Source organism: Drosophila elegans, unplaced genomic scaffold (genome assembly GCF_018152505.1).
Source record: "Drosophila elegans isolate 14027-0461.03 unplaced genomic scaffold, ASM1815250v1 contig_468, whole genome shotgun sequence".
Lineage (NCBI taxonomy): Eukaryota > Metazoa > Arthropoda > Insecta > Diptera > Drosophilidae > Drosophila > Drosophila elegans.
Genome location: NW_024545855.1, coordinates 2,689,663 through 2,703,656, shown reverse-complemented (window position 1 = coordinate 2,703,656; position 13,994 = coordinate 2,689,663). Strand labels below are relative to the sequence as shown.

The window sequence follows — 13,994 nt, the reverse complement described above, 5'->3', positions numbered from 1 at the left end:
CTGTTTGTTAGCCTGATGTCTGAGCACACCTCTTATTATACTTACCACACCACAGCACCACGACACACACCACACACCTTTGCGAATTATAAACGTCTGTGTATCGCCGGCAACTAGCGGCTGTTCAAATTGCAAAATATACAATGCGTTCCTCCTCCTTCGTCCTCGTCCACACACACGCAAGCTGGGAGAAACACCACCGAGTTTAATTTGATTTCGATTCAGCGTTCAGCGCTTCAGCGGAGGAAGCTGGAATCTCTGGCCTGCCAGGCGGCCTAATCATTTACCCACGTCCACATCCCAGATCCAGCTCCATATCTGCAGACTCCAGAGTCCAGAGTACAAGCCCCTCTGTCATGAATAAGGTTATGATTTAAATTCACAGCGATGGGTGTTGTGTGAATGATATAAGCCAGGCGAAAGAGCTGACGATGTTCATTCTCACCTCGTCGACACTAACGATTGAGCCGACCGATGCCCATTTAATAGGGGCAGTAGGAAATTCGCCTCTGGGCTGCTGCGCTATGTGCCGAGTGCCCTATCCATAGCATCTGTTTTTGCATACCTTATCTGGGAAATAAAAAGGGCTTATATTACCATTTTTTGTTAAGTAGAAGAGGGTAGAAATATTATATAAAAATAGTTCCGAAACATATCAAGTTTTTAACCTTCTTTATTAAAGCAATAATATCATCAACACCTGCATTTACGACCTTTTTTTTATAAATGGAGGTAATCACAAGATATTGAATAAAATTATTCGGCAGATGTATGCATGTACAACTATCATCATCACTACCTTATATGACCTTTTTTGTAAAGAAGAAAAGGCTTAACAAGAGTTATATACAAATAATTTCGAGCCATATAAGTTTGACCTATGGCTAAGTATTAAACCCTTTTTTATTAGAGCAATAATAATAACACAAGCTCTTATGACCTCATTTTTTAAACAAGGGTTATCATAACTCAGGTAATGTACGTATATACAATTTCCAATTAGCACTATAAAGTAACTATCTTCAAAATATATATTTTACTAATCTTGACAAAAAAGAATAAATTAAATATACTGTAAAAGCCATATTTTTTTTCTTGGAAATTATTTAGAAATAAGAAGTGTTTTTTTTCTATTTAAATTTTAGTTTTTAAGTGAAAACATCATATTTTCCATTTTTAAGTAGTTATGTAAAAGTGAAAAGGGATCTGCCAGATTTTAATCTAATCTTTTTTATGACCGATACTTAATAAATTTAACCAATAAAATAAATTAGCGCCATTAAAAACCTCGCAACCTTTCATAGCAGCAAAATTCCAACCGGGCAGGATTCTTTAGCTTTCTTATATTGCAGGTAGAAGCATGAACACTGCACTTAAGCTTTGTCGGGAAGATTCATACGAATATACGTACATACGGGGATACAAGCATACATCCTCGGGGTAAACACAACTCAACTCCTCAAATTAGTGTGTTAGCCTTCAATAAATTGGCGGCCTGTTGTGTTCAAACATTTATTCCTTACGAGTATAAAGCAATACAAAGCAGGCAAAATCCCAACACATAGGAAAAATAAATACTGACGGTTATTATCCCGACACCAACAGAGATCTTGTCTTCGCGTGGAACCTTTTTCGGAACGAACAGTGTTTTAAATCGATATAATACTGCTAAATATGTTATTTGGCCTGTGGAAAAGTTGATAGGAATTATATTAAATATTAAAATAAAAGTAAAGCATAAAGACCTTTTTGCTACCATTATTGCTACGTACAATCGGTTTATATACGACTTTCTACGATATCTCTTTTGATCTTCACCAAAGCAAAACTTCATTAACAAGGCGAGCAACCATAAGACGGAAATAACTAAATTGATTTAGTTTATGGGTCGAACAGCTTTCATCTTAGCGCTGCGAATTTCGGTGTGCTAAAAAAGAGTCGACAGGAAAAAGAGGAGAAAAACTTATCGATTGGTGATTACTGAGTAGTTGTTTTGACTGAAAGGTTTTACACACACAACGATTTCAACAACTTTGCGTTTATGGCCGAGCACATTTTTTCTCTTAGCTTTTACAGCCGATCTTGGCCATTTGGCCATCTGTCGGACTGAATGATGGCATCTTTGACACTAAAAAGACCGCAAATATCGAATTTGTTTCACATGTTTTTGCCACCATCATAATGAAGATCAATAAAGTGTCATTACACATCGTTTATAAATTCCAAATTAATTGTTTTTTTATTATGAAATTATGTTGGATAATTTTCTGCCGGTATTTTTTCACACAGTCGAGCTTTGATTTAAAAATTTGAAAACAAAACACCAACTAATTTTGTTGGAACAAATTGATGCATCAGTTATTTTGTATTTCTTTCGGGAAGGTAATTTTGCGCTGTGGGTAAAAAAAAAATTGCCGTGTTCGAAGAATTCTCAATAATTTTGGCTTTTTAAAATAAATTTAATTTATTATAAAGAACTAAATAAGCTGGAATCTCTGGCCTGCCAGGCGGCCTAATCATTTACCCACGTCCACGTCCACATCCCAGATCCAGCTCCATATCCATAAAATAAATTTAATTTATTATAAAGAACTAAATATATTGACAAAGATTTTTCAAAACAATCAATTTCAACCAAAAATTAGTTTTAAAGTATTTGGTAAAACCATTACAGACACCAAAAACTGGTGAATAAGGGCATTCAACAACTAATAATTTAGTAAGATATTAAAAACAAAGACCGTATAAACACCAGAAATTACTTAAATTGGTAAACTCAATTAAAAAAGCGAGTCTTAAAGTATAAGGGGATTTACTCGTAACATTTTTTTTCAGAAGTTTATAATTCTATTAAGATAATGTATATATTTTTAATCAATTGATTTTGAATTATATCTAGTTTTAAAATATACAGTAGTGCTGAGAAATCTTTTGCAAGTTCTATTAATTTTAGTTTTAAGTGCAGAGGTATATAAACATCTCCATGACAAAAAAATGTAAGATACATAAATGTTTATTTTAATTTGGTTACTGCTTAAAATTTTCTAGGTTACATGGAAGATTGTTTTTTAGAAAGTTCAAAGCTTAAAAAACTAGGTACTGTCTGCTAAGCATTTATAAAAACAGGCTCCCTAATTTATTTGTACTGTTATGTTCAAGTGAAGCTAGTAAAAATGCATGAAAGCGCCAAAACGAATATGTCTATAATTTATTTTTCAATTTCATGCAAAAGCCAAAACAATTTAAATCATTTTGTGAACGGGAGTAATGCGATGGGAAGTGAAATACGAGCGTTTCCTTTATTATTTCACGTTCTGGCACGCCCACAATTCATATAAAATAAACAGGTATTGACAAAAGCTTGCAAATCAAGGGAAAACCCCCGGAATTGTGCTTTTGTGCAGCACGCATGTACTACTATCACTAAGAATTGAAAATGGCGAAGGGAAAAAATGGGGCCTCCGGTTGCTGGGACAAAACGCTTTTCCGCCACGCTTCTGGTTTTAAGCTATACTTTATGGCCGCGATGATTGGTTGGCAACTCCCTGAGCCAACCATTTGGAAATTCGCCGTAAACAACACCTTCGCTTCCGATTGGTGGACAATTTAAAGAAGGACGAGCAGATAACAATAGCAGACTGCCTTCTCCCTCGGAAAACTGGATATACCACCTGGCTATGTATGTTGTATTGCTCAGTTTCTCTCTCTCTCCAATCCAGTCTCTCTCTTCCAGTTCCATAAAACATGAAGTTTTGCTGCCCCACGTATTAGTCCTAACACTGCTGCCGCCGAGAAAACATCGCTCTCTAAAAGTATACAAAAAAAAAAAAAAAAAAAAAAAGGGATTGTGCGGACGGACTGTTTAAACTGGACTGTGTGAAATTTTAAACGACTTGAATTCGCAATGCCACGCCCACTGAAAATGACTTACGGTGATCAGAAGCCCCCATACTCGTACATATCATTAACGGCCATGGCCATTATACATTCGCCGCAAAGATTGCTGCCGCTCAGTGAGATATATCGATTTATTATGGAGCAGTTCCCCTATTACCGGAAAAACACCCAAAAATGGCAGAACTCGTTGCGGCATAATTTGAGTTTCAACGATTGTTTCATCAAAGTGCCACGGAATGTGACAAAAGCCGGAAAGGGATCGTATTGGACGCTCCATCCCATGGCCTTTGATATGTTCGAAAATGGTAGTCTGCTGAGGCGACGCAAGCGTTTCCGTGTCAAACAGCTGGAGAAGGATATATCGAATTGGAAATTAGCCGCCGCCAATACAGAGATGGTCAATCACTATCTGGACGACCAATTGACACAGATGGCTTTTGCCGATCCTTCTAGGATTGCCGGTCATATACCCCCTAGCAACTATGATCTGGGAAATACTTCATCTGCTGCCCAAATTCCTACCTATAAGGCTGTTCCGACGACTGTAACCCAACTTCCAGTCCGTCCAAAACGTGCTTTCACCATCGAAAGTCTCATAGCTCCGGATCCGGAAGGATTAGCGCATATGGATTACGGAAGTCCCTCGGAAGCAAAAAAGCCGCCGCCCCTCAACTTGCCATTTAATTTTAACGACCTCGCCGCGCAGTATCACCTGTACTTTCCAGGTTTTTTATACAACAGCCAATATGGCAATATACCTTGCTACCAGAAAACACCGCCGCTTTTTCATAATGGCCCGTTGCCGGTCTTTTGATACGAAAAGTGTTACCCATAGTTATGCCTAGAGCTGAAAAAACGCTATGTCTAAAAAACAATACTCATTAGTGGTCCTATTATTATAAATTTATGTTATTTACTTGTGTACTCATTTTATTTAAACAACAAAACTCTATTGTAACCCGTTGAATTTAGAAGATCTCTAAAGTCAATAAAGAACTGCCCATACCGTAATTAATGTTTGTTTTACAATCCAAAAGTATTAGAAACAAACTAATGAAGTTGTCAAAGATTCCGTAGAAAGCAATAATTTAAGTTTGCCGTCAAAAGAGTGTGCAAAAAAAAGGTAATTACCCTTTTCGTTATGTTAAAACACTGTTTGGCATTTCTCTACTTCTTGCAAAGAGGGTAATACCACCGCCTAACATCTAATCTATTGTTTGTTTCAATTTGTAATTATAGCTCGAAAACAAACTACAGGTTGTAAATAAATAGCCCTCGATTAATTCGATTACAGGTCGAAAATAGGTCCGCAATGGTTAACTTGCCTTCTTACCTTGTTTTGCAATTCATTTGCATCTTACACATGCACACACGTACATTCGAATTGCTTTTGTTTCCATTAGCTGTCAATCATCCTTACATATGTTTGACTTCAACCCTAGTTCGCTCTCGTTACCATCCATCCACATACTAGACCGGACGAACACCTCCAGAGGAAGGAAAATCGGGGGTATCGGTCGATACGGCGCGGAATGTAGTTTGTTATGTCTTACAAGAAAGGGAGGCCAATTTTGGAAGCCGACTCTTGGAATGCCCTAGGAAAGAATTTGAACACCAATAGAATAAAAAAGACATTAAGTTTTCTTTATAAATAATCAAAAACTTATGTTTATAAACTGTCAGAAAGGTGCCTTTTTCTTATGTTACTCTGAAGAAGAAAGCAATTAGTAAGTTCCATAAAAATGCTTCACAAATTTTTTAGATCTTGCTAAGTTTGCTGGAGTTTCGCTCCTTTATTATTTTCTTTATAGTTAGGTCATGTCTAACAAGAAGGGAAGGCTAACTTTAGAAGGAAACCGGTTGTTTAATAATATAAATATTAGGAAGTTTTCCATTATCTTGATAAAATAATCGAAAACTTATTTTGAGAAAAAGACAAATATATTTCTTATAAAATTTTGGAGAAGAAAGCAATAAGTAAATTGAACATTATAGTGTCGTAAGATTTTTCCTTGGAAACGTAAGTATTTTTTTAATTTACTTTGTAGGTTGTAAAAACTTACAGGCATCGCATTGTTTAGTAATAGAAATCTTTTAATAAAAATGCAATTCTCAAATTCCATAAAATAATGCGCCACCTATGATATGATCTTACAAATTGATGTACGTTAGTATTCTTTCTCATTTTCTTTATTATTTAACAAAAATCATTGATCTAGGATTATAGGTCTTTTTGGTATATCCAGACAGAATAGTGTTTATATTTAAATTCAACAAAGTAATTACAGTTCGGCATGATCATTACAAGGTACCTGCTAAATATTCATCTGCAAGTCATAAACTATTGTTGCTTAATTTTAAGTTGCTGAGTTTATTTAAAAATTAAATCTGGTAAAGTTAATAAGTAAAATCGTAGGAGATTTTAACTTTTTAAAGACAATCTTGTGTGCTAAAATGCTGTAATAAATTAATAGAATGGTGTAATTTACATACCTATTCCTTAATACATTATCCGGAATTGCAGTTAGCCAAACCTAGGCTCTCTTTATTATTGGGGGAGTTTCGATTTATTTCAGGTGAAATCCATATCCATATAAGTGGATTGAATATTTGGATGCTTTAACGAACCAGTAAGGAATCTTATTGTGATTATCCGTAGGGCTCCATTATGTACAGGTGTATGTGTGTTAAATGTAAATTAGTTGATATTTAATCTTGTACTCCATAATTCAGAATTGTTATGCTCATTGGTGGGGTAAAAACGTAGTTTGTTTACTGTTAATTACAATTTATTCATAGAATACCAATAATTCTCCTTAAAAATATTGTGTACTAAATATACATATGTACATACCTACATACACATTTAAACGTCTACGCGGTTTCTGGAAGATGCCTAGCTTTTTGAATTTCTCAAGTTTCTTGCTCCAGTTTCGGTCGAATTTGTGGTGTATGTTATAAAATTCTATCTGGTTAAATCTATTTACTTCCTGGTCAAAACTTATATTATTTTAGTGCAAAACTTGTATGTTGAAAACTATAAAATTTGGAAAAGAGCAGCACAGATCCTCGTTTGTTGTAGAGTCGCTTTGCAAATTATCGACGGTCGATAGGCAACCGAAACGATCTGTGCCGTTCCCTTCGCTCTGCTTTTTATAAAAAAAAGGGTTAAGTGCATTTCGATATCTATAAATGTTTTATTATTTATGTTAATGCTTTTTGGCAAGGATTTCCCGATCTCCATTTCGAATTGAAAGTTGTGAAAATTCTTTACCATTTGGGATTTTAAAAGTAATTTGACTTTGTTTGAAATACTATTTCGATATAATTTAAAAAATTATAATGTACATGATGTACATTACACAACAAAAAAAACTAAGACATATCTTAAAATATTTAAATGTCTGTTAAGCAATCAAAGATTAAATTTTTTATATTGCCCCTAAAATATCAGACGTAAGAAATTTGATAAGATTTTACACGAATGGAAACGTATAATTAGAAATACCTGAAATATTAAACATAAAACATTAAACACATTTTTTAAACGTTTTGTAACAAATGATTTATGGCAAAGGATTACATAATTAATTAGAAAACGATTAAAATGTTAAATACAAAAAATTTCCCTGTTTCTATTCCATTCCGTTCCCTGAAAAAAGTGGCAATTACACAGCATTTTCAACTTGGCCTGCATTTGGTCACACTGAAAATACCGAAAGTGCCGTTGTTTTTTAGGGCGTTTTAGCCAACTTACTTCTTTGTGGTTGTTTGCCTATCTACATTGCCATTTTGTAAATGTGAGTGTACCAAATTTCAGTAAGACAATTTAGCCATTAAACGTTCAAATTATGTTGAATCTTGTGTGCGAACTCAAAATGTAATGTTTATCTCGTCTCGCCGTCGCCTAGCCCATTGACAATTTGCAAACGCAGAAAGTAATAGCCAAAGTCTGAGCCCCCAAAAAGTTGCAGTCCGTGTTAAGTCCTTTGTTGATGGTGGTAATCGGTGGCACAGAAAGAAAAGAAATCCATAAACACACAGCCATAACATTCCGTAGAGGGCTGCGACGAGTATGTTCAGTATCAGCGAGCTCTGTTGCATGTTTTGCTGCCCCCCATGTCCGGGTCCCATTGCGGCCAAGTTGGCCTTCCAGCCGCCGGAACCCACATACAAATTGACTCCGGCGGATGACACCAACATCCGGTACAATCTGCAGCTATTCGATCGCGCCGAATGGCAGTACTCGGAACGGGAAAAATCGAAAGTGGAGGCCTTCTTCACGCGCACATCGCGTGGCAACCTGATCACCTGCATCTATGTGCGTTGCAGCAAGAATGCCAAGTACACGCTGCTCTTCTCCCATGGAAACGCCGTGGATCTGGGCCAGATGAGCAGCTTTTACCTGACCCTTGGCTCCCAGATCAACTGCAACATCTTTGGCTATGACTACTCGGGCTACGGGATGAGTGGCGGCAAGCCCTCGGAAAAGAATCTATATGCGGACATAGAAGCAGCCTGGCAGGCAATGAGAACTAGGTTGGTATATCCTTTAGATATCAATTCATAACCCTTTCTTAACCTTACTCCTTTCAAAAACAGATTCAACATCAGCCCGGAGACAATCATCTTATACGGACAGAGCATTGGCACCGTGCCCACTGTGGATCTGGCATCGCGTCACGAAGTGGGAGCTGTCATACTCCACTCGCCACTCATGTCCGGCCTTAGAGTTGTCTTCAGGAAGACAAAGAGAACCTGGTTCTTTGACGCCTTTCCCAGGTAAGTTCGTTAATTCGTTAATTTGCCATTACCCACATTTGATCTTATCGGATTTTCCCCGCCAGCATTGATAAGGTGGCTAAGGTGAAGGCTCCGGTTCTGGTTATCCACGGCACCGACGATGAGGTCATTGACTTTTCCCATGGCATCGGTATCTACGAGCGGTGTCCTAAGACTGTGGAGCCGTTTTGGGTGGAGGTAATCACATACCTGTATTTAACTATTCTTGATTGATTACCTGCTAGAGCACGTTATTGCATACGTTATTCATAATTCCTCATAGTGAACATAATGATCGTTATTAACTAGAATTGTCTAGCATTGCCATTGAATTCGATTGAGCGTCTCGCATCAAGTTTAAAGCTATTCATAAGCGTTGACAATAGCAATGAGATATCATTTCTCAAATAATAAACATTACTTTAATGGGCTCATATCCACATAAGCTAGATTCTGGATAAAAATAAGCCAAAAATTGAAAATAATTTGTGAAAAACAGTCTGTATTCAAATGAAAGTAAGCATTCAAGTAAAACTATATGCTTTTTTAATGATAGTAACTACTATCATAAAAAATGAATTTTAAATAGAAATATAATGGTTGTCTTTTAACAAAATAAATCGAACGCAATAACTTATATGTATGTTAAGACGTAAAAACTGATCAATTTGCAATATTAAGCTTTAGTTTGAAACATAATTAATTCTCTCATATTTTGCAGGGTGCTGGACATAATGATGTTGAACTGCATCCGCATTATTATGAGCGACTGCGCAAGTTTCTTTCGGTGGAGCTCGTCAAATGACAATTAAAGAATAATGTCGACGGAGGCGTTAGTGACACTACATCGGGTATAATATCAAATTCAAACCCAGCCGCAGGTAGTGCGTCCCTAAGTTCAAAACAACACCCGAATGCTGCAGCTTCTGCAGCTCCTGCAGGAAGCGAAACAAGTAAAAAAAATGTGGAAGCAAATAACAAACGGAGTGAAAACGATGGTTTGTAGTTAATCATAAATATTGCAATGTAATTATTTATCTAGCTCACATCAATACATTCGAGAATTGCATTTTTACAAAGATTATATATACTATACATATGTAAACTAGTTTTCAGCAGTTTTGCACCAAGATCCCCATATTTACAGCATTGTGATCCTGGTCCCCCGTATTAATTTAATAAGCTTAGGTCATATCATCAAATAATTATTAAATATTGGTAGAGAAATCTTTGGGTTTGAAAATGAACAACTAGCAATATGCTCCAGTAATATGGTTTTTATATGTAAGGACGAAAAAAGTTTGAATAAAGCAATTTTTTGATACTTTGAAAGTGGACCGTTTTCTATTGCTATTGCTATTTTAAACAACTAATATTATTTGGCTTCATCGCTTTTTAGGAAGAATATTGATTTATAACCTTAAACTTTTTCTCTAATCGCGCCTCAGTTACTGAGTAATTTCTAATGTGTGTGTATTCGGTCTTTTCACAGGTGCCTCAAATTCCAGCCAGAGTTCTACTAAAGCTCTCGAGCAGAAGTTTCTTTAGCAAAAACAGTCGGGCTCGCATTCAAAAGCCCAACCCTTCTCACCACAGTTCTCAAACAATGAATTATCAAGTAAATCGTGCGGAAACAGACATAACAAACAAAATAGGAAAGACGACCCACCATTAACCAATCTGAAGTCGAACGGCTTTTTTGTTTCTCGATTAAAACAACCAAATATTGCTCCAACACTTCCAGTACTCTCTCCACATTCACCAATGAATGCTAATATATATCTAAACAGCCAGCATACCCAACTTTCCGGTCGATATCTAAACAACAAAGTGTCACAGCAAATGGACACCACTGATGGTATAAAAAGAGTGGCATCTAACAGATCTCTAAAGGACAGTCAAAACGTCTTAACCATTTCATCAACAATAATATGCAATTGTGAGAAATCATCCCATAAATCCAATGGCTCAGATTCGGACACAAACGAGGAAATTAAAATCAAAATTAAGGCAGATACTGGCAACAAACTGGCTGTCATTAGTAAATTAGATGATTCTGCAACCAAGGGGTGCTTGCAATTGAAAACAGCGAGTGGAAAGGATAAGAGAGCTTTGTCTCCCAGACTGACATTGCATAAAAGTGGCTTTCAACAGGCAATCATCATTTCCGACGAAAGCGAAGTCACGAAATCACCTCGATTAGTTTCCCAAAAAACGGGGCAGCTCTCCAGTAATTCAGACAATCAATTTTATCGTCAGCTAACTCATAAAATTAGCAAATCGGAGCAAACTTCCCCCAATAATGTGGAGATGGAGAAAGCTAACTTTCTATATGATTCGAACAATAGGAGTACGGGCTGTTTGGTTTATCCTTCGGATCCATGGATAAAGAATTCTCACACTAAAAATCGCCTATCACCCAAAGCTGAAAAGTATTTGAACATGCATCACAACATAGATCCTTGGGTCAAGAGACAAACTGATGGATGTTCTGTGGATGTATCACGGCCTTCCAAGAAAAATATCTATCGCGAAAAATCCCTCTCTTCCATAAACAATAAACTAGTTTCGACTCGAACTGAGAAAGCAATGTGTAAAAAGCCGCAGCTAAAGCATTCTAAAACAGAGCTAGACGATGATCAAGTATTTTTAAACGAGCCAGGTCTGCTTTTTGCCCCATTTTCTCCACAATATCGAAATACATCGCATAAAATTTGGTCCCTCGACCAACCAACAGTTAACGATTTAAAGGGAAACCTTCAGAGCAAGTCTGCTAGTTTTTTACCCGACAAAGTGAAGGAGACTTCCAGTCCGCTGCCGAACCATGTTAGAAAATCTGTGTATCAAAATAATAGTAACTTGCTTTGTCCCAATGACCAATCGAGATCATTGCTTCAAGTAGAAAAATTGCATTCTAGGCATGGTTCCCTATCGATTCCCGCTCAGTCTAAGGAGGAACTTCCTCTGAATATCCGTCGACTGTCTGAGCAGATTCGGGAACCGCCTTTGGAAAAGAACACTGCTATGTCTCTCAGCGATCGTAACGTTAGTAAAATTCTGCCTTCTTCCGAGGGAGTCGCGTGTGGTGAAATTCGTTTCAAGACGAACAAACTTCAAGTGAGTCGAGATGCCGCTGTGCAGAGTGCTGGTGGAAGCCACCCGGAAGACTTCAAACCTTTGAAACGTGCCCCCAAAGATTCCACCACAACTGTTAATAATATAAATCCCCCCTTAACGAGTACTTATAAGCCTGACCCACTTTTAGAAACCACCTGTTAAATCCATTCGCTAGGAATTCGCCGAAAGCCGATATTAAAGTGTCTCTGCATAGCTCATTCATAATAGGTCATGAAAATATACAAAATATAAAACCACAAATACATACATATATGTCTTATATATCAATCGAATCTATAAATATGAATAATATTAATACAAAAAAAGTAATAAAAACTATTTTTAGTAGTACTTTAAGTTTGAAATTTTTACAGTGATTTTGCATTTATATTAAGTAACACGATATAATGCCCTGCCAGCAATGGGGCTAAGTTCTAGGCTTAACTACATTCGCAAGCATATATATGTGTGTAATAGTGTATTTTTTCCTCATTTTATTGTCATTTTACATATTTGTTGTAATACATTTTATAGTAATAAAATCTTTATAAAGAGCTAAGTAATCTAATTCATTTTCTTTGGATTGTCTGGGGGTGTTTTCTGAGACAAAGTTTGTTAAGTTTCCAATAATCATTTAGATAAACAATACTTTCCCTAACATTTGTTTGCATTGCATAATCCTAAACAAAAACAGCTATTTTTATACCCTATCACAGAGTGTTTGGATTTGAAAAAGGCACAGAAACCTAAGCTACTGTTTTATGAAGACAAAAGGAGATTGTAAAAGTAAGAGCACACAAATATTGTGCGTGAAAATTTTGGGGTTGCCCACGCAAATCAAGCCTCTATTAACGTTGACACCTTAATTACCCTCGATTTGCCTTTCTACCCAGCCTTTCACCAAAACAAATAAATAAATAAATTAAGCTTGTTTGGGATTAAGCCCATAGTTGGGATTAATGGGTATTATCCAAAGAGTTCAAAAATCATTTATGTAATCTGGCATCCATATAAAGTCAGTATGCACAGCGAATAAGAGACAGTTGTTGATTGTCTCTTGTGAAATACATTTATACATTTACAAAAAAAAATGTTAGTGCTAAGAGTGCTTTTTGCTTTAAATATAATAGTATTCGGAACTTTTGATGGAGAGTGTGCCGTAATAAATAAAGATAATTCACTTATTGAAGCTCAATCGATTGGACGAATTGTGAACCGCATAAGTCACAAAGAAATTATACAGAACAACGGTTATGTAAATGATATTACCAGAGCATCAAACGTTGATCAGGGATACCCATGTCCCCATTCATCTGATATACCTAAAATAAATAGTTTTCAAGAACCTCAAATCAATGAAAACCCATCAGTTACGAATTTCGGCAGCTCGTATATAAACAGTCAATCAACACATCATTCTACTGATTTTCAATTGCAAATTCAGAGCTCACGACCAGCTCAGCACATTCACTACCATTATATTGTGCCCAATACTCCTGCAAAGCCGATAATAAATTATGTATCTCAATCCGATGCCAACGCCTACAATGTAAATTCGGACAGTAAGCCCTATTCCTCTATTGATCCGCAACAACCATCACATATTAATGCAAATAATCTACACTCTACCAATCGAGTTGAAGAACCCCAGGTTAACCCATTATACTCAGCTGTGGACAATAGTGGTTACCTTTACGATTCCCCAGATGAGCACCAGGGTCAAGCTTCTGAAAGCACATCGGTTTACGAATCTTTAAGAGATACGGATTCGGGCCAAGTCTTAAAAGAAGAACCTCAAGAACAACAGGAGGCTATACTTAAAACAAATATTCCACAAGTACCCCAAATACAGAAAATGCAAGAAGCCAATAGCACAAAAAAACCGGAGGTGTACTTTATTAAATACTACGACGATAAAGATACTACAACAACTAGTTCTCCTGATTTACCGAAAATAAATGACACCCTAAATGAGTTTTCGGACGGCAGTGGCTTAATAGATATAAGGGCAGGCGTTGAAGAAATTCTGGATAGCCAAATAGAGGATACCATGCCCTATAATGAACATTCAGCATACAATGTTCCGCTGAACTAACAAACTTAACATAAGAATGTAAATTATTAAAATAAAATAAAAATAAATTATGAAGGTTTAGAGTTTCGAAATTATTATAGGTTTTTATTTTGCTTATTAGTTG

At 36.3% G+C, this 13,994-nt stretch overlaps 4 protein-coding genes and 1 long non-coding RNA gene across 6 annotated transcripts; 4 read left to right on the top strand and 1 right to left on the bottom strand.

Annotated features, from left to right (window-relative positions):
• Window positions 1-424: 424 nt before the first annotated feature.
• LOC121467527 lies at window positions 425-6,657 on the bottom strand. The gene is made up of 3 exons (XR_005977582.1): window positions 6,391-6,657; window positions 5,231-5,492; window positions 425-570 (listed from the first exon to the last, which is right to left on the bottom strand). It is a non-coding gene; the product is annotated as an uncharacterized LOC121467527 (long non-coding RNA).
• Window positions 3,786-4,908, top strand: LOC108143781 (fork head domain-containing protein FD5). The gene has a single exon (XM_017268308.2). The coding sequence runs from the start codon at window positions 3,905-3,907 to the stop codon at window positions 4,709-4,711; it is 807 nt and encodes a 268-aa protein (XP_017123797.1). The 5' UTR covers window positions 3,786-3,904; the 3' UTR covers window positions 4,712-4,908.
• Window positions 6,658-7,605: 948 nt separating the features above from the next.
• On the top strand, window positions 7,606-10,261 carry LOC108144039 (alpha/beta hydrolase domain-containing protein 17B). 2 transcript variants are annotated; one of them, XM_017268677.2, is made up of 6 exons: window positions 7,606-7,697; window positions 7,809-8,436; window positions 8,500-8,679; window positions 8,745-8,877; window positions 9,401-9,677; window positions 10,172-10,261. In XM_017268677.2, the coding sequence occupies exons 2-5, from the start codon at window positions 7,973-7,975 to the stop codon at window positions 9,482-9,484; spliced, it is 861 nt and encodes a 286-aa protein (XP_017124166.1). In that variant the 5' UTR covers window positions 7,606-7,697; window positions 7,809-7,972; the 3' UTR covers window positions 9,485-9,677; window positions 10,172-10,261. The 2 variants fall into 2 exon arrangements, with proteins under 2 accessions (XP_017124166.1, XP_017124165.1); XM_017268676.2 differs by having other exon boundaries at window positions 7,648-8,436.
• On the top strand, window positions 9,498-12,355 carry LOC108143727. Its single transcript, XM_041708999.1, has 2 exons — window positions 9,498-9,530; window positions 10,228-12,355. Exons 1-2 carry the CDS (start codon window positions 9,498-9,500, stop codon window positions 11,956-11,958), a joined length of 1,764 nt encoding a protein of 587 aa, XP_041564933.1. The 3' UTR covers window positions 11,959-12,355.
• Window positions 12,356-12,827: 472 nt separating this feature from the next.
• On the top strand, window positions 12,828-13,893 carry LOC108143803. Its single transcript, XM_017268326.2, has one exon. It carries the CDS (start codon window positions 12,887-12,889, stop codon window positions 13,889-13,891), a length of 1,005 nt encoding a protein of 334 aa, XP_017123815.1. The 5' UTR covers window positions 12,828-12,886; the 3' UTR covers window positions 13,892-13,893.
• The last annotated feature ends 101 nt before the right edge of the window (window positions 13,894-13,994 follow it).